The sequence below is a fragment of the Electrophorus electricus genome, chromosome 6 (genome assembly GCF_041902795.1).
Source record: "Electrophorus electricus isolate QZ-2024a chromosome 6, ASM4190279v1, whole genome shotgun sequence".
NCBI classification, from domain to species: Eukaryota; Metazoa; Chordata; class Actinopteri; order Gymnotiformes; family Gymnotidae; genus Electrophorus; species Electrophorus electricus.
Window position 1 is genome coordinate 2,220,906 of NC_137502.1, and position 19,095 is coordinate 2,240,000.

The 19,095-nt window shown below is 45.8% G+C and overlaps 1 protein-coding gene across 3 annotated transcripts in view; it reads left to right on the plus strand.

Annotated features, from left to right (window-relative positions):
• Window positions 1–7,821: 7,821 nt before the first annotated feature.
• lrriq1 (leucine-rich repeats and IQ motif containing 1) overlaps window positions 7,822–19,095 on the plus strand; it is a 32,871-nt gene continuing 21,597 nt past the window's right edge. For all 3 annotated transcript variants that reach the window (XM_081715851.1, XM_081715850.1, XM_081715852.1), the window contains exons 1-13: window positions 7,822–8,045; window positions 8,239–8,347; window positions 8,437–8,537; window positions 9,182–9,275; window positions 9,470–9,654; window positions 9,771–9,845; window positions 9,937–11,949; window positions 12,153–12,305; window positions 12,400–12,550; window positions 12,884–13,077; window positions 13,632–13,759; window positions 13,946–14,019; window positions 14,472–14,565. In XM_081715851.1, coding sequence (XP_081571977.1) covers window positions 7,920–8,045; window positions 8,239–8,347; window positions 8,437–8,537; window positions 9,182–9,275; window positions 9,470–9,654; window positions 9,771–9,845; window positions 9,937–11,949; window positions 12,153–12,305; window positions 12,400–12,550; window positions 12,884–13,077; window positions 13,632–13,759; window positions 13,946–14,019; window positions 14,472–14,565 — 3,497 coding nt within the window. In that variant the 5' untranslated portion in view covers window positions 7,822–7,919. The remainder of the gene's footprint in view (window positions 8,046–8,238; window positions 8,348–8,436; window positions 8,538–9,181; window positions 9,276–9,469; window positions 9,655–9,770; window positions 9,846–9,936; window positions 11,950–12,152; window positions 12,306–12,399; window positions 12,551–12,883; window positions 13,078–13,631; window positions 13,760–13,945; window positions 14,020–14,471; window positions 14,566–19,095) is intronic.

Genomic DNA, 19,095 nt, shown 5'->3' on the forward strand with positions numbered 1-19,095 from the left:
GGATGATGTCCCCCCCTAGTAGTTCCCGCTCACAGCATCCTTGTGATTTCAGAATTATTTGGGGGTTTTGCCTCTTAGAGGTGTCCAAAATGGGTATTTTAAAGTCATGCCGTTTTAAAATGATCTTGAATTAATTTATATTTGACAGACGTAAAAAAAAAAAAAAAAATCAGATCGACGCATCAGTTGGATTCTGTCAGACTAAAAGGTCTGCAGACCAGTGACTTGAGGAACTTTCATGAAGTGAGACGTGAATATTGCACGTGCATCGTGTTTGCAAACACGAAATGTAGATACTTGTGGTGCAACGTATGGAGGTATTTAAAGGTGAGAATGTTTTTCACATTATGTATCAATTTGTGATCATTCCCAGTGTAGCATATCCTATGTCTTATTGAACATAAACGAAGTCTGACTTATGGTGGGTGGATTGAGTGGCAGATCCCTCCAAAGCTGTAAAGAAAATTACACCAGTGTTGAGCTGGTTTGGGTTTTTCATGGTGTAGTACATTTTTCTGCTTGTCTGTCTGCCTGCCACACCATTTTATGACTTTTCCTCAATCAGTGGAGCACAGATGTACAATAAGTTAATGAGCACCTCTTACACCCAGTCAAACCATTACACCCAGTCAAACAATTACACCCATTCACAACCATTACACCCAGTCAAACATTTACACTCATTCACAACCATTACACCCAGTCAAACCATTATACCCAGTAACAACGTTTTACACCCAGTCAAACCATTACACCCAGTTACAACTTCTTACACCTATTCACAACTTCTTACACCCAGGCAAACCATTACGCCCATTCACAACCATTACACCCAGTCAAGCAATTACACCCATTCACAACCATTACACCCAGTCAAACCATTACGCCCATTCACAACCATTACACCCAGTCAAGCAATTACACCCATTCACAACCATTACACCCAGTCAAACCATTACGCCCATTCACAACCATTACACCCAGTCAAGCAATTACACCCATTCACAACCATTACACCCAGTCAAACCATTACGCCCATTCACAACCATTACACCCAGTCAAGCAATTACACCCATTCACAACCATTACACCCAGTCAAACCATTATGCCCATTCACAACCATTACACCCAGTCAAGTAATTACACCCAGTCAAATCATTACACCCAGTCACAACTTCTTACACCCATTCACAGCCTTTTACACTCAGTCAAACCATTACACCCAGTCAAACAATTGCACCCATTCACAACCATTACACCCAGTCAAACCATTACACCCAGTAAAAACGTCTTACACCCTGTCACAACCATTACACCCAGTAACAATGTCTTACACCCAAACCATTACACCCAGTAACAACTAAGCGTTTGTCACAGCATAATATTACCCTGTGCATTAATTCTGCATTCTTTACTCTTTTTCAAAATACACTTTTGCAGTAACCAGGACAAAGACCTGAATGCAGTCATATTCTGAAAATGACTCAAAGGTTTATTCCTTTCTCATTCTTCAGGGGTTTCAGCTCTTCATCCCAGTTAAGGCTCTTTTGATTGCTGGACTTCCAGGTCAGTTCCAATTTTGTGACCAGTGCTTGGCTCCTGGTTGTTGGAGGTGCATATCTGATTGGATTGTTAGCAACCATCAATTCATGTGTCATTCTAAACTACAAACTGCCAACACTGTTCCCGTTTACCTGTCCAGGTTGACGGAGTGTGACCTGTGCTGGTGTGACTTTCAAGACAGTTGCCATGGACACAGGGTCTACTGTTTTGGTCCGTTTGGAGGTCTGTTACTTGTGTTACTTTGAAAAAAAAAACACCACATGAAAGTGCTCATTGTCAGAAGTCTTTAACAGAGGGCATGTATGATGTACTGTAGCTTAAGTGTATGTGTGAGGTAACAGGTATCGGATATCAGTTTGGCATCAGGTAAATCTAAAAATAGAAAAGGTATAGTTGAGGTTAAGCCCAAGGCATCACATGCTATCTGCATGGTGTGTGACTTATGGTTTGTGAAAAACTTTGTTTTATAAAGAAGGGTTGGAAGAAAGAACATTTATGTCACTTATGTGTCTGTCTATTTCATATCTGTGTCTGTCTGTCACGTCTGTGTCTGTCTATTTAATGTCTGTGTCTGTCTATTTCAAAGTGAAGACCTTGAGAGAACATTCTGGCAATGCCTGGAGGAGACGAAGAGACATAATCAAGACACAAGTCCTGTTGTGTTGCTGCACGTGGTACATTGTTTCCATGATTGCTTCTTCAATTCTATATTGTTTTTAGTTTTTAAAGTAAACATGCAAACAATTTCTCTACATTTTAAGTTACACTAAATACACTTGCAAAAAGTTTAAACATGCAGACACACTGTTTAATATGGTTTTTAACAATTAAAGCTATGGTATAACAAACACTGAAGGTTTATAACAGTCTTTATGCTAGAAAAATATTTCCTTTTCTGCAATGGTCAAAGCAACTCTCTCTCCTGTTCTGGTATAAGGACCAGTGTCACATGGCATGTCATTATGAAGCTAGTGGGATGTTTCTTACTGTATCTTTAAAAGTTAAACTTTTGAAATGACGCACTACATCTGATGCACTTTGCCAGCGGTACCCTCCACGCCGATCTCAAGCCCTGTGGCTATCAATGTTGGAATTGCTTTGACGTGTAATTTTGCTTTGATGACAAAAACTTAGTCACAGATGGCAGGTTGCACTGATCATCTGCTGAATAGTTCATGCGAGTCAGTCACTGGTAATCCGATGCTGCTCTGTTGTCACCTGTTTTACTCTGAGTAACTTTTCCTCACCACTAGATCGAAGTCAAGTTAAGCATGTATTTGTACTGGGTGTCATAACAATGCAAAACAACTCACTGTTAATGATTAACATGGTGCTTAATGTGGCACCACAATGAGCCTTCACATCTCCACAGGTTCCCGACGTTACAGTTAACGTTCAGTCTTTTTATCTGCCTCAATCATTTCAACACATGTAAAATGTGTTTCTCTTCTGGATTCTGTAAGGTTTGAGGGTTTTTGAGACTTCAAGCTTCAGCAGTGTGTCACCACGTCATGAGCGGCGACGTTTTTGATTCACCGATGCGTGGGGGTGTATGGCCTCGCAGAGATGTAACTAGCAGTCAGTGTTTCATCAGACAGCATTTACATGTGGCTTCCTGTATGCGCCAGTGTGCCGGCCCACACAGAGAAAAGGAGCAGAAGTGAAAAGCAGTGCCGTTATTACTGTTTTGGTCACAGTCACAGTGGTGCCAGAGGAGTAACCAGAGAGGTCACTGTCCCTGACCTTTGAACACATCAGCTCTGCCACACTAACCAATGGACAAAGAAAAAGGTTAGAAGCAAATAATTCATCCATATTCTACAAAGACACCTGCAATAATATTTCTGTTATTTCCTGCCTAGAAAGACATTCCTCCTGAATGCCAAAAACAATATTTTAAAAGGGAAAAAACACAACAAAAAATCCCTAGAAGATTGTTCTCTGTGGCTGTACAAGTTAAACTGGCTGTACTGGAGTCACTGTGAAATCAAAGTCAAACCAAGCATAACAAGCCTTCACGCAGTTTAACTGCTTAAAAAGTCCCCACCAGCAAGCCTCGTCCGGCCTGATTACAGCGGAGTGCAGTCCGGCCCTTTGTCTATGGGCAAGATGCCTGGAACAACTTTTTTGTTTCCGAGTATGAACCCGAGACGTGGAGAACTTGGACCGAGGCTGCAGATTAAACAGACCTCAGGTTTGGATGCTGTGCCTCTCTCTCCAGTGCCAAAGGTTTTCTGTTTCCGATCGTCAGCCAGTCTGTGGTCACAGCTGTTTGAGCTGACCGTTGTCAGTCAGGGCATGCTATGCGCATACTTTGATACGCTATGCTACAAACCTCTGCCGTGCCCTGAATGGACTCCTGCACGACACTGTTCTGCTGTGACTGGCATGACAGAACCATGACTTTTCCAAACCAAAAATTCCCCGGAAGACACAATAGCCAGGGTACAACTACCTGGTCTGTTGTAAGGCAACAATAGCCTCTTGACAGTGTCCTGTCCTTTTGCTACACTTTCCCATATCTTTCGTTTGTTGGGAGCAGCCTACTTTACTGTCTCCACACGTTGAAAGTTCTCGAGGTGTCCTTGTCACTCGCTGTGAAGCTCGTCAGATCTCCCTCCACCTTGAGACACTCGGAGAGACCAAGCAGACAAAGGCCATGTGTGTGAGGAGCTCCGAGACCACACTGCCACTAAACCTTTCATCGTCAAATACCTCTAGGAAGAGACGATTTCACACTTGAAAATCCCCAAATCTTTTTTTTTTCTAAAGTCAGTTAAAGGAAGACACACAGTGATTATTAGTATAGAAGAGAAGGGGAGAGAGGCAGAGAGAGGGATTTGAGTCTGTTACTCTCAGTGATTCAGGACAGAGCTTTAGCCAGTGGCTGAGTGGCCGGCGGTCGTGGTTCTCTCTGTATCAGGGTGGATTAAATGAAGGTTTTGCAGGAAAGTTGGAATTTCTTTTGGAAGCTTCATGCACCTGCTATAACCTTCCTTACTTACTGTCCTGACAGTAATTCTATTCACAATATTTTGCATATTGTTGTATATTATTAAACACACACAACATGTAGTGAGAAGAAAACAATTATTCGAGGTTTTCCTGAGTTTGAGTTTGCCCTGTTTATAATCATTTAATAAAGTTTTTTTTGTGATTTGCTCATTCAGCAAAATTAATAGTTCTAAAGAGCTCTCTGGTTTTCCATTAGTAGCCCAACACTGACAGTCAAAAAAAGGAAAATTATCTAAACACTGTAACACATGTTTACTGCAGATACCTACATATTACTACAATTATTAACCATTTTAGTTGCAACTTATCCCTTTGCTCCCTTAGCCAAGCTGTTGCCTGTAATGTTTTGTAAAATGACATTCTTTAGGCCTATATGAACCTGTAGCTCTGTTAAGTGCACAGTGAATGTCATTGTTTAGTTTCAGAGACCATAATCTTGTACATACAAGCTCCTAGACATGTAGCAAGCACTGCTGGATTTAAGATATTGTGTGTGCTGCATCTGCACTTCCATTAAACATGAATTTGACAAAGATTCTCGTCTGTCTTTTAACCAGACATCCTACATTTTTAATCATTAAGGCTATCTTGATAGCTGTTCATTTCCCACAGGTAGGTCTACTGATAAACTGCAGAATTTTCAGCAAACCTTGTATCCGTTTGTCTGGTCTCTGTGATTCTGCCCCAAAGAGCCGATTCTTTCACAAACGACACATCACTAAAATGTCAGCTGACTGTAAGAAACCCGAGTTTCTAATTATCTATTCAATAATTGAGGCATTGTTGCTGTTGAAGGATTTGCAATCAAGTCACAATTAGCCGTCCGTCTGGCAGTTCTATTTTGAGGTTTGAGTTTCCTACTTGTAATCACGGTTAGTATGGGCGATGAAGCTCACAGCGTAACTGGGTCGTGACTGGATTCACCTGAGTGATGGGGGCTCGGCCTGAGGGGTTGCATGATTTTAAGGGTCCATAAAAAACGACCAGATTATTATTATATTTCCACAGGGTGCAAAATTCCTTTTGAAGCTCCTGATTTGAGTTGCCAAATCCTGCAGGCCTGCGCATTTACCCAGAGCACCCTGTATCAGTGAAGAGACCACGCTGATGTCTCAGAGAAACATCCAAAGATGCAGAACAGAGAGCCACAACCTACCGGAACTGGATGCGGGTCTTTTACTGCCCTCTTGTGGCGCCGCTACACAATAAGAAACGAACTAGACAAAAGAAGTCATTAAATCAATTAATTCAATAAGCAGATCAAAGAATACTAAGTATCGCGTAGTATAATTAACAGCTACTAGCCATAATTGCTAGAATTAACCTGATGGTAGGCCTAAAACTTACAAATTCATATGCAGGTGAGTAACTGCAAATTACTGTCAAAAAGGATGTAGAGGTGTGCAAAATTGTTGTGACCTAAACAAGTTTCCAGAGAATAGAAACAGGACATTTCGGACAGAGGTCCAGGTAAAGTGATTCTAAAGATCTAGGAGGAGGAATCTAGTTTATATTCGAAACATTAGATGTTTAAATCATAAAATTCTTTCTTTCTTTAAGTTTTTAACTTCATTGCTGCCATAGCAACAAATGGTAAGGCAACGGTAATGTTTATCTCACTCTTAATGAGCATCTTTGATGTTTTTGTCTCGTCTGTAGGAGATTAGTGGAGGATCCTTAAAAAGGTGACATGGTCTTAGCATCGCCCTGGAGGATTCTGACGTGTTTCAGTATAATATCAGTTGCTGTTTTATTTGTAGGATGATAAGTTGAAAAAATGAGAAAAGGCGTCATCTATGACTTCCGTAGGAAACCCTACAGTTCTGAATATACTCACACATATCCAAACTTTTCTTGGTGGAATCTTTATTCTCACTTTATTCTCACTTTATTCTCAGTAGATGTAAGGCAGTTTTTGCAGGCCTTGGGATGTGTAGAGTTGCACTGCAAATTGGAATGAGAATTCCAATAGATGGGGATATTTAACAAAAAATTTCCAGACTTGGTGGAAACATCCAAAAAGGCTATCCTCATACCAAGATGTGCTCTTCCATGCATGTTCCAAAGCTGGGTGGAACTTGGATGAAGGAACAGTTAGAGCTCTTCAAATGTGCACGAAGCACTAGGAAAAATGTCATCTCAGGAATTCTAAGAGTACAGGTCCATGATATTGTTAGAATATGTTTCTCAACAAATCCAACAAAGAGGTTTTACTAGGATGGTCCCATTTTCCTACCCATTCTAAGATTCTAATTTGTGAGTAGTATTTGGAGTCAAAGGTGAAGTACTTTACAGTTTTTTATCAGTCTTTTCCATCAGTCTTAAGAGAATATCTGTGGAAGGCCTCTTCTCAGGTCCTGCACCAAGGAAAGTTTTAAAGCTATCAAACAATCCCCATTAGATGACAGTGTATAAACTTTGTAGTAAGAGATTATCAACACGGTTGTGAAGTAGGAGGTTTTGGACAGAGGTCCTTCATCAGCTGTGTAAGCACTTCACTGCTTGCTCAGCTGTTGAAGGACCTCTGTCCAAAACGTCCTGTTTCTCTGGAAACATTGTGTGCTTCACTACCATTTTGAATGTCTCTCTCTCTCTCTCTCTCTCTCTCTCTCTCTCTCTCTCTCTCGCTCTCTCTCTCTCTCTCTCTCTCTCTCTCTCTCTCTCTCTCTGTGTGTGTGTGTGTGTGTATATATATATATATATTTTTTTATACAGCTGATGAAGGCCCTCTCTCTGAGATGTCCTGTTTCATGGAAACCTTGTGTGCTTCACTACAGCTTTTAATATCCCTGCACCTTTACTGCAGTACATTGCAGCTATTGTCGTTGCTAACTTATTTATTTAGTAACAGCTTACCATCGCTTTAAAACTGCTTTTAGAAACTTACAGATGATAGATTACATGTAATTTAACAGATTTGTCTAAAATCTATTTATGTTACTATTTCAGTTCTTTAGACTAAAGAGGTTAGTTATGGTGCGAGCTAAATGAATGTAAATTAATTTTTACAAACACCAATGTAAAGAGGCTGTAATATCCATACATGTTAAAATCAACGTCCATGCGTTTTAAACACTAAGTATTATTTATTCGTTTTCAAGAATGAAAACCTCCAGGTTAGATGCACTCAAACACGAAATGCACGGCAAAGTCACGAGACAGTTGCCACCAGTCAAAGTGCGTTCCTCGCGCCGCCCTGCCCCTCTTGTAACCATGACAACCACGGAGCAAACATTACTAGCGCGAGCACTTTCTGAGCACTTTCGTTGCTAGCGCGAGCACTTTACTCCACCACGGGCCTTCAAGTGCCTTTGCGCCACACATATTAATCACACTTTAGGATGGACGCGGATTATGTCGGACGAGCTGTTGATGAGGAACTGGAAAAGATGCAAGTAAATGTCTCTGATACGGACTCAGAAACGGGCACGGACACCGAGCAGGACACCACGGCGTCTGATGCCAAGGTGTGTGAGCTGGGATATCAGTGCTGCAGGTACAGGTGTGCTGCATGTACTTGGGAAGCAAAAGCCTGCTGTGTTAGTTAACTGGCTGAGGATACGGCTCTGGGTTAGCTAGCTATGTGATTTATGAAATGCATTTAGAAGAAAAAGTGGATGGTGTGTGTTTTTATACTTCTTATATTTTCTTTAAGTGCAGCTGAAGAACAGCTTTCCCGAGTCGGTGCTCACCTATGTGGAAGCATCAAACAGCCGACTGAATACCTTCGAGCGACTCATCCTTGAGGATCTAGACGATGAAGGAACTGGTGAGGCACGGCGAACACTGCCTGGTCCGGCCCGGAGTGCTCCTATTTCCCCTCTTTCACGGGTTTGTTGTTGTGTATGTCGTGTGCAGGGGCCACGTATGCTGAGGTGCCGGGGCTGAATCACTGGGGTGATCTTCTGGAGGAACTTTTCTCACCTTCTGGAGAGGATCCAGTCCAGCTGAAGGAAGCGGTCAGTCATCTTTCACTTTACTGGAATTCGCACTGCGTAACAATGCAGGAATGAGACCATCACCAACAATAATAATGTAATGTTTCAGTTGAACTAATCAAAATACCCCACATTTTAATATCTTATAATACTTAATAGCCTAAATAAAAGTTTAGCTAGATGCTTTATTAATCCCGAAGGAAACACCTCTATGTTTCTTTATGTATATTTCTGTGTGTGTGTGTGTGTGTGTGTGTGTGTGTGTGTGTGTGTGTGTGTGTGCGTGTGTGTGTGTGTGTGTGCGTGTGTGTACGTGTGTGTGTGTGTATGTGTGTGTGCATGTTTAAGCACTTTGCTTGCACAGCTGATGAAGGACCTCTGTCCGAAATGTCCCGTTTCTCTGGAAACTCTGTGAACTTTACTCAAAATTATTCAAAATTGTAGTAAAGTACACAGAGTTTCCAGAGAAACAGAATGTTTCAGACAGAGGTCCTTCATCAGCTATGAAAGAAAAGTGCTACTAAAGTTATATCTTTACATTTCTTACTACAGTACAGTACAGTTACTCACTTAGAATCATCTTATATATATGTGTGTGTATGTGTGTGTGTGTGTGTGTGTGTGTGTGTGTGTGTCTCCGCACACACGTTTATATGTATATGTAGATCCTTTCTGAAATTGAGAAACAGGTAGCAAGTCCAAGCGAAGTTGACCAGAGTTGCTATGAAGATTTTGCGGCTTCCTCACACACGGATGATGGTTTGTTTGCATGTGGGAATTATAGCCAAACTCTAATGTGTTGTGGGTATGCGGTTATGTCATTGCTGAAGTTGAAGACTTTATTCTTTTAAATCTCACCCAGATTTTATGGGTGTTGGACATTAGCAAACTGGACCTGCCAAGGCATGATGGAGGCCTGATTGCTATCTGTGTGAACATCACGTTGCTTTCAGATCAGACCGAATTCGATTCCTACAAAGAGTGTGAAAGGCGGTTCATTTTTGAATGGAAAGAACTGGAGGAGAGACTGAAGACAGAGGAGGAACAGAGGCTGGAACGGCTAGAGGCTGAGAGGGAGCGGGAGGAGGTGAAGAGGCGCAGGCAGCAGGAATTAAGGAGGAAGGAGAAAGTCTGTTTGGTAAGTTTAGCTCTGAGTAACTCTTAACGGATCGCTGATTGCTGTTGGTGCTTACCTGGAAATGAGGAAACGTGGAAAAAAAGTGACGCCTGTTTTTTAAACATGTTTATTTATAGTTTGAAAATGCTAAGGCTGTAGAAGGAGAGTGTGATACAAGCAATGATCTTTCGCTCGAAGTGACCAAACAGCAGGTATGTTTGATTGTGATATCTGTTATCCCACACCAGCTGGACACGTGTGTGTTTCTTACACTTATGTTTCCATGTGGACCGTCTGTCTCAGGAGCTGATCAAGAGGCTGGAGGAGCAGCTGGAAGAGGAGAGGCAGGTGTTTGAGAAGGAGCAGCAGGAGGAGCGAAGGAGAACCATGGAGCAGCACAGCAAAGCGGCAATGAGGCTCCAGGCAGCTTTCAGAGGGAGCCTGGCCCGTCGCTGGTGCAGGGAGGAGAACAGGAGGAGACAGGAGGAGAGGGAGAGGAGGAGAGTGAGGGAGGAGAAGCTGAGGAGAGAACAGGAGGAGGAGAGGAAGAGAGTGGCAGAGGAGGAGAGGAGGAGAGAGAGGGAGGAGAAGCTGAGGAGAGAACAGGAGGAGGAGAGGAGGAGAGTGACAGAGGAGGAGAGGAGGAGAGTGAGGGAGGAGAAGCTGAGGAGAGAACAGGAGGAGGAGAGGAAGAGAGTGGCAGAGGAGGAGAGGAGGAGAGAGAGGGAGGAGAAGCTGAGGAGAGAACAGGAGGAGGAGAGGAGGAGAGTGGCAGAGGAGGAGAGGAGGAGAGTGAGGGAGGAGAAGCTGAGGAGAGAACAGGAGGAGGAGAGGAAGAGAGTGGCAGAGGAGGAGAGGAGGAGAGAGAGGGAGGAGAAGCTGAGGAGAGAACAGGAGGAGGAGAGGAGGAGAGTGGCAGAGGAGGAGAGGAGGAGAGAGAGGGAGGAGAAGCTGAGGAGAGAACAGGAGGAGGAGAGGAGGAGAGTGGCAGAGGAGGAGAGGAGGAGAGTGAGGGAGGAGAAGCTGAGGAGAGAACAGGAGGAGGAGAGGAAGAGAGTGGCAGAGGAGGAGAGGAGGAGAGAGAGGGAGGAGAAGTTGAGGAGAGAACAGGAGGAGGAGAGGAGGAGAGTGGCAGAGGAGGAGAGGAGGAGAGAGAGGGAGGAGAAGCTGAGGAGAGAACAGGAGGAGGAGAGGAGAGTGGCAGAGGAGGAGAGGAGGAGAGAAATGGAGGAGAAGCTGAGGAGAGAACAGGAGGAGGAGAGGAGAGTGGCAGAGGAGGAGAGGAGGAGAGAGAGGGAGGAGAAGCTGAGGAGAGAACAGGAGGAGGAGAGGAGAAGAGAGAGGGAGGAGGTGCAGAGGAGAAGAGAAGAGTACGAGAGAGCAAAGGAGCGAGAGCGCCATCGCATGGAGAGGGAGAGGCGAAAGGAGGAGGAAAAGGAACAAGCAGGGAGGATGGAGAATGAGAGAAAAATGAAGGATGAGGAGAAGAAGAGGAGTGGAATGAAAGAGAAGATAGCAGGGGAGGAAAGGAGGGGAGTGCAGAAGGAGGTGAAGAAAAGAGAGGAGCAGAGGAGGCAGGAGGAGGAGAAAAAGATGGAAGAAGAGCAAATGAAAAGAGGGAATGAGAGTGAACCAACGAGGGGAGTGGAACGAAAAACACAAGAGAAAAAGGAGAGCCAAGGACATGAGGGAGAGGTGAAGAGGAGCAATGAGGAGAAGCCAGAGCAGAAATCTCAGCTGAAAAACAAGAGCCAGGAAACCATGATTCATAGGAGTAGAGAGGAGAAAGGAGAGGGAGTCCAAAAGCCCGACAAGGACGACAGGAAGGAGGACACACTGGCGCGCGAGAGGACAGGACAGCTTGTCCCCCAGCCGGGTCTGCCCCACTCAGAGAAACGCCCCTTAACCACGCCGTGCCGCCCCAGCAGTGGACCTCCGGAGCGGCTGGAGCGCTACGTCAGCCCGGCGCTTCCCACCGCCTCCACCTGCGATGTCGCCGCAGCCCATTTATGCGGGGCCGAAGAAGGGGAACTGGACAGTACGGGGCGGCGGTGTGCCACAGCGCATCTGGCGGAGGGCCGTGACCTCAGCATGCGGGAGTCCAGCTCCGTGGGTCTGCCTGAGAGCACGGAGCAGAAGCGGCTGGCCTGGATGCTGAGCTGCGTTCCGTGGTCCAAACTGTCCATGCAGAACAGGAGGAAGGAACCCCAGGGCCCCCCCAGGAGGAGGGCAGGCAGGAGGGCCTCGAGGCCCAGCCTACCGCCGGTACCCCTGGACACGGTGCTCCAGTCTGGGCCCTGGAGCTCTCTCAAACAGGTAGCACAATCTTATGTCTAAAACCTCCTTGTTTTTAGCACTTTGCCTTGAAGAAATGGGATTTAATACAATTGGTTGTTTTGTTGTTTCTTCACTAAAATTTCACTAGACTTTTCTGTTGTTTTGTCTGTGATTTGTTTTGTTTTCTCTGTTCTGTGTTTACTGTGTCTGTTGTCCTTGTTCCTTATTAATACCAACCCCAGATAACCACAGTGACACTGGAAGACCTGCCCGGCTGCAGCCTGTCCACGTTGTCTGCGTGCAGCAGGCTACGGTCCCTAACACTCCGACGGTGTGGGTTGCAGACGCTGGACGGGTTGGGCCAGTGCAGCGATCTGAAGTACATCGACGTACGGGTACGTACCTGCACCGTGCGAGCAGCCTGGCGCTCAGACGTCTCACGCGCACTCACGTTTCCTGGGTCTGAAGTCGAAATGTTTGCGTTCTAAGGAGAACGGCATCACGTACGTGGACTGTGGGGGTCTGGCCCGGCTCCAGGTCCTCCTGCTGGACAGGAACCAGCTGGCGAGCGTTCACGGCATGGACGGGGCCGCTAACCTGACTGTCCTGCAGCTGTCGTACAACGTCATCTCGCGCGTTAGTGAGTGTCTCGGTGGTTACAGCGTGCTTGTCCAAGGATTTAAACTCACCAGTCTAGCTCTCCTGAAGACATTCATCAGATGGGATTTACCATCAATGTGTTAAATTATGCTTGACACTAAACTGTAGGAGGGTCTCACTCCAGGATCCGAGCTGCTACTGATGACGGGTACAAGTTTACATGCCATTTGTTAATACTTTTATCATCCACTAGAGGGCAGCATTCTCTCGTGAAGGTCGTTATCTCTCTACTAGCTCGCTGTAATATGGGCCCTCTTAGGGCCCTCACACACTTTCAGCATATTTTCCTCCCTTTTTTTGTTGGGTTTGCCAGGTGGTTTGGGATCTCTGAAACAGCTTCAGCGACTGGCGGTCGATCATAACCAGCTGATCAGCACGAGAGGACTTGGTGACGTGTTCACGCTGTTGCATCTGGACTGTTCCTATAACCACCTCAGCCACGTGGACGGTCTGGAGAACTGTGCCCTTCTCAACACACTGGACCTGAGAGGGAACAGTCTGACCGAGGTGAAGTGTGTGCTGAGGTGATCCGCACCCAAACACTGTCAACCACAGACATGTGATCAGGGAGGTCATTTTATCGAAACCGTAGCACTGTTTTGAATAAATAGGTGTTCGAGACAGTTCAAGACAATGAGTAATGTCTAGTAGCTTGTCATTTCTCTGACTAGTTACCAGTCTTATTTGAGCATACCTGCTCTGTCTGCAGGTAACGATAATAATAGAGCTGCGCGATTCAGTAAAAGAATCAGTATAGAAACGTTCTGTGATGGTAAAGGTGTAGGTAACGACATCCCTGTGAATGAGGGGCGTTCGATAACGCGCTGGAACACCGATGTTGCGGGTGATGCCAGCACTTTCATTCTCTATTAGTGGGAGCAAACAGAAACATTTGGACTTTGTGTAAAATGACACTCTATGGTGCGGTCCTTCAGTCGGTAAGGTGAAATCAAGTAGACATACATCGTCGTGCCAGTTTATTGACTGGCATAGACAGGCTGGCGTTGTGGCACTTTGGCCATACAGTTCCTTGAGTTCTCCTGCCTTTTGTTTGTCTTTAGCTCCCACTGTTGAGTAACCATGTGCTGCTGAGGGAGCTCTATGTGGACGAGAACAGTGTGTCCTGCCTGCGGGGCCTCACCTCCAGCTGGCTGCCACTGCTGCGCTGCCTCTCCCTGGCCCACAACAGGTGAGCGTGGGCTGCCAGGACTAGGATCGGTGAGCCGTCAGGCCTGCGGTGTTGTGTCTTTCAGTTCTGATCTGTGCTGCTCTTAGTAAGTTTCACGTGGTGACCAAGATTTGACCAGTGCTTGTCTGAGTATAACAGAATGATCTTGATTGATTTCATTTTTGTATTGCCTGTGATCTTTGTAAGCATCACACAGCTTCCGCCGCTAATGGACTTGCTTTCACTGAGGACGCTGGACGTGAGTCACAACTGTCTCTCAGGTAGGACATCTGATATCTGTTTATTTATATGTGCTTTTCTATGTGAAGTGTATACATTTTTTCCTACACCTTTCCTTGCTACTGGTGCCTAGCAGGTCACATGGAGGACAAAACTCTGTCATAACACTGGAATTGAACATTCACTTCTCTTCACCATAGTATGTTCCATATCTGTTGCTGCTAAATGGAGCTGGAGAAAATATACTAGCCTATGGTGTCATCCATCATGTAGGCAATTTGTTTGTATACTCTCCGATTAACTTAAATCTCCTACTTGCTCCCTCATTGAGGAAACAGTGCTAGGAAATGTTTAATTAGATCTGAAAGTAGTTCTGTTTTACTCCTTAATGAATCAGGCACATTTGGGCAGCATGTTGATGGATTAGACTTGTGGATTAGACTTGCTGTGCCATTTCGGTGATGAGCAGATGTCTGCTGGTGTTTTCTTCCAGAGCTGAGGAGTGTCTGTGAGAGCCTTCAGGGGTGCTCTTCTCTCCAGGAGCTGGACCTAACTGACAACCCTGTGCAGCAGGAGACAACATGGAGGTGAGGTCTGGACAGATCATCGTTGTACAGTGGCCAAACCGTCCTCCTGCTAGTGACCGTTCTTCTAATACATCACTGAGGGGAAGGCCAGAGTGTTCTAGCTTATTAGGGAATGACTGGAGTACCCCCTGTTTGAAGAACTTTCTTACTATTATCATTATTATTATTAGTTACCTTTATATAGCACCTGTCTCAATGTGACGGGCCAGGCAGAATCAGACACTCGCAGATAGACTGAGTGAGTAGATGAGGATGTCAATATGTGTAATCACGAACCTCCCTGTGTCTTCTTGAAGGATGTCGTTGATGAAAGCTTGAAACACTACACCGAGACCGTAGGGCATCACTTTGTACTCATAGCGACCCCTACTGGTAATGAAGAGGTGGTCTTCCACTCATCTCCCTTCTTTATTCCTGTAAGGTTGTAAGCACTATGGGGGTCTAATTTGGTGAAGTTTGCCTCTCGTAGCTGTTCCAGGGCGACGGGGATGAGCGGTAGCGGGTAAGCGTATTTCTTGGAGATCTGGCTGAGATTACCATAATCGATGTAGGGGCGAAGACCACCGCCCCTCTTCTTTACACAGAAGAAACCCGACGCCAGGGAGAAGTGGGGGGGCTGAACGAAGCCTTGCTTCAGTGCCTCGTCTGCTCCATGGCTCTCTCCTCCTCCTGGGAGAGGATAGATGTGAGCCTTGGGTCATGCAGCTCCCTCCAGGAGTTCAATGGGACAATCATAGAGACAGTAAGGGGGTAACAAAGCAGCTTTCTTTTTACTGAACATGCTAGCGAGGTCCTGATATTCTTGAAGAGGTGAAAAAGTTCGGTCGTCTGCAGGACTCTCGTGGTGGAACAGAGTTTAATCACGGGCAAGGTCAAACAGTCCTTCCGGCATTGAGTCGACCACTGAGTTATTTCCTTTTGGGGCCATGATATGCTTGGGTTATGTTCTTCAAGCCAAGGTAGGCCCATAATAACTGGGAATGATGAAGCTTTTAGGACAAGAAACGAGAAGAGTTCGGAGTGGAGTGCGTTGGTGGTGAGTTTTACAGGTGTAGTGCAGAGAGATATGGAACCAGCCCCTACTGGTGATCCATCCGGAGTGGGCAGATAAAGGGTCTTGCATAAAGGCTCTACTGGGATATTTAATTCTTCTACTAGACGGGCATGTGTGAAGTTCCCCTTTGCCCCAGAGTCAACTAGGGCTGTGAAAATAGAGGATGGAGTATGAGACCCAACATAGACAGGCAACATAAATAACTTAGCTACCATCTTTTGCTTAGGTAAGGCCACTGCCTGGGTTTGTGGTGTGGGAGTCATGCCTCCTCTATGACTCAGTGACACAGATCTTTTTGGTCTAAGTGACTACAGTTCCTCCTGTTTGAGTGACTGCAGTTCCTCCTGTTTGAGTGACTGGAGTTCCTCCTGTTTGAGTGACTGCAGTTCCTCCTGTTTGAGTGACTGGAGTTCCTCCTGTTTGGGTGACTGGAGTTCCTCCTGTTTGAATGACTGGAGTTCCTCCTGTTTGGGTGACTGGAGTTCCTCCTGTTTAAATGACTGGAGTTCCTCCTCTTTGAGTGACTGGAGTTCCTCCTGTTTGAGTGACTGCAGTTCCTCCTCTTTGAGTGACTGGAGTTCCTCCTGTTTGGGTGACTGGAGTTCCTCCTGTTTGACTGACTGGAGTTCCTCCTGTTTGAGTGACTGGAGTTCCTCCTGTTTGAGTGACTGGAGTTCCTCCTGTTTGACTGACTGGAGTTCCTCCTGTTTGACTGACTGGAGTTCCTCCTGTTTGAGTGACTGGAGTTCCTCCTGTTTGACTGACTGGAGTTCCTCCTGTTTGACTGACTGGAGTTCCTCCTGTTTGAGTGACTGGAGTTCCTCCTGTTTGAGTGACTGGAGTTCCTCCTGTTTGACTGACTGGAGTTCCTCCTGTTTGAGTGACTGGAGTTCCTCCTGTTTGAGATGGAAAGGTTGGTTTTGGCCTGGCAGGAGCAGCCCTGCGTGCATTCCTGTGCTTAGCATTACACGTTTGTCCCAGAGTGGGTACATGGGCGCGGAGTGGAGAATAAACATTCCACTTTAACAGTGTTTCTGGACTGGATCGGCGGGCTCACCAGTGCGGCCATGTCCGATATTAGATTACTTCGTGACATCTGTCTGCACGTGCGCTTAAGTGCCTGTAATTCTGAAGATCTTTCCTCCTGGGGTCACGTTTCTGTCCGTGTGCATGCTTACTTCAGAAGACAGGCGAGACGGGACTTTGGCTTTCTGAGTGCGAGACACGGGGCTTTGGCCTTGAGTGCTGACATAACTGAGACGTAAACATAGCAAATTAACAAGCAACTTGCGTCACTTTTTATTTATTATATATACAATATAAAATGTGACTGCATCTAGCCATGGAGCCCACGGTCCAGGCATGTCTATGCTCCGTGTTAGTGAAGGTGACACACACCGACACACACACACACGAGCGTGTATGAGCTGTGCCGCGTGTTTTACGTGGCAGGCGGACGGGGAGTTTACTCAGCCCGCTGTCTGCGTCGGCCCGACCTTGGCCTGACCCTGAGTGCCCACAGTGGAATCAGGCTCCACGGTTTCTCTTTTCTCATCCTTGGCCAACGACAACAGCAGGAGAATTAGCACGCCAGAGGACATCTCGAAGAGGGAGGACGAGGAGAGCGTCTATGCTGTAACGGATCGAGCTGACGTGCAAATAGATGCCCCTGGGTGGTTTATTTCATTGTTATTCTGCGCGCAGAGTCAGATAGCCGTTGTGTACTGGGCTGTTTCAGTGTGTCGTATAAAGACTGTGTTATTGGTAATTCATCTACCTACTTACTGAACTCAGTGTGGGTAGATGCGCTTTAAAGCTGCAATTTGGTCTTTGTTTGTTTATTTATTTTTGTGTGCTCAGGCTTATGAAAACATGGATGTAATAACTAGAAGTATTAATAAACTGCTTGATTAACTTTGAAAGACATTACTTTTGATGGTTTGCACATGCACTGTAAAAACAATTTGTATCTTCACAGTTATTACCTTTCTCACTATTTATTTCTCTGTCTTCTCTCTCTCTTTCACACACACACACACACACACACACAGACACACACACACACACACACACACACACACACACACACACAAATGTTGTCACAGCTCACAACCACTGCATTTGTACTCTTATGGAAGTCTTCTTTAGAGGGGCAGTCAGATATTTGGTCTGTGGCCCAGTGAGCTGTTTTCACTTCTAATCCAAGCTAAGTGTCATCACGGCATTTCTCTGACCAAAGCTGGTTCCTCCACACACACGCCACACTTGTTTACTTTCCCTGGTCCGAAATGTCAAACTCATTAAACGCTTCACAAGCTTTTCCTGACTGAATTCATCTGCTCAACATAAATGCTCTCCAGTGAAAACCCATGATGGGTGGAAGTGACAATAAAAGAGAGAGAGAGAGAGTGGAGAGTGAGTGAGTGAGAGAGTGTGTAGAGTGAGAGTGTGGAGAGAGTGAGTGAGAGAGAGTGTGGAGTGAGAGTGTGGAGAGAGTGAGTGAGTGAGAGTGTGGAGTGAGTGGAGAGAGTGAGAGAGAGTGTGGAGTGAGTGTGGAGAGAGTGAGTGAGAGTGTGGGGTGAGTGTGGAGAGGGAGTGAGTGAGAGTGTGTAGAGAGTGTGGAGAGAGTGAGTGAGTGAGAGTGTGAAGTGAGTGGAGAGAGTGAGAGAGTGTGGAGTGAGAGTGTGGAGAGAGTGAGTGAGTGAGAGAGTGGAGTGAGTGTGGAGAGAGTGAGTGAGTGAGAGAGTGTGTAGAGTGAGAGTGTGGAGAGAGTGAGTGAGTGAGAGTGGAGAGAGTGAGTGAGTGAGTGAGAGAGTGTGGAGTGAGAGTGTGGAGAGAGAGTGAGTGAGAGAGTGGAGTGAGTGTGGAGAGAGTGAGTGAGTGAGAGAGTGTAGAGAGAGTGTGGAGAGAGTGAGTGAGTGAGAGTGGAGTGAGAGTGTGGAGAGTGAGTGAGTGAGAGAGTGGAGTGAGAGTGTGGAGAGAGTGAGTGAGAGAGTGTGTGGAGTGAGAGTGGAGAGAGTGAGTGAGAGAGTGTGGAGTGAGTGTGGAGAGAGTGAGTGGAGAGTGAGTGAGTGAGAGAGTGTGTGGAGTGAGTGTGGAGAGAATGAGTGGAGAGTGAGTGAGTGAGAGTGTGTGGAGTGAGTGGAGAGTGAGTGGAGTGAGAGTAGAGAGAGTGAGTGGAGAGTGAGTGGAGTGAGAGTGTGCAGAGAGTGAGAGAGAGTGTGTGGAGAGAGTGAGTGGAGAGTGAGTGAGTGAGAGTGTGTGGAGTGAGAGTGTGGAGAGTGAGTGAGAGAGTGATAGTGAGAGAGACAGAGAGTGAATGTATCCACTTTTCCCTTCATATATTGTTTTTGGTTGTAGTGGATGTTCAGTTGCGTTTTGTTTTGGTTTTTTTTGTGTAAGCTGCTGATCCAAAAAGATTTGATTCCTTGATTGTCTGCTCCCATTTTACAATTTTGATTTTTTAAATCAACTGA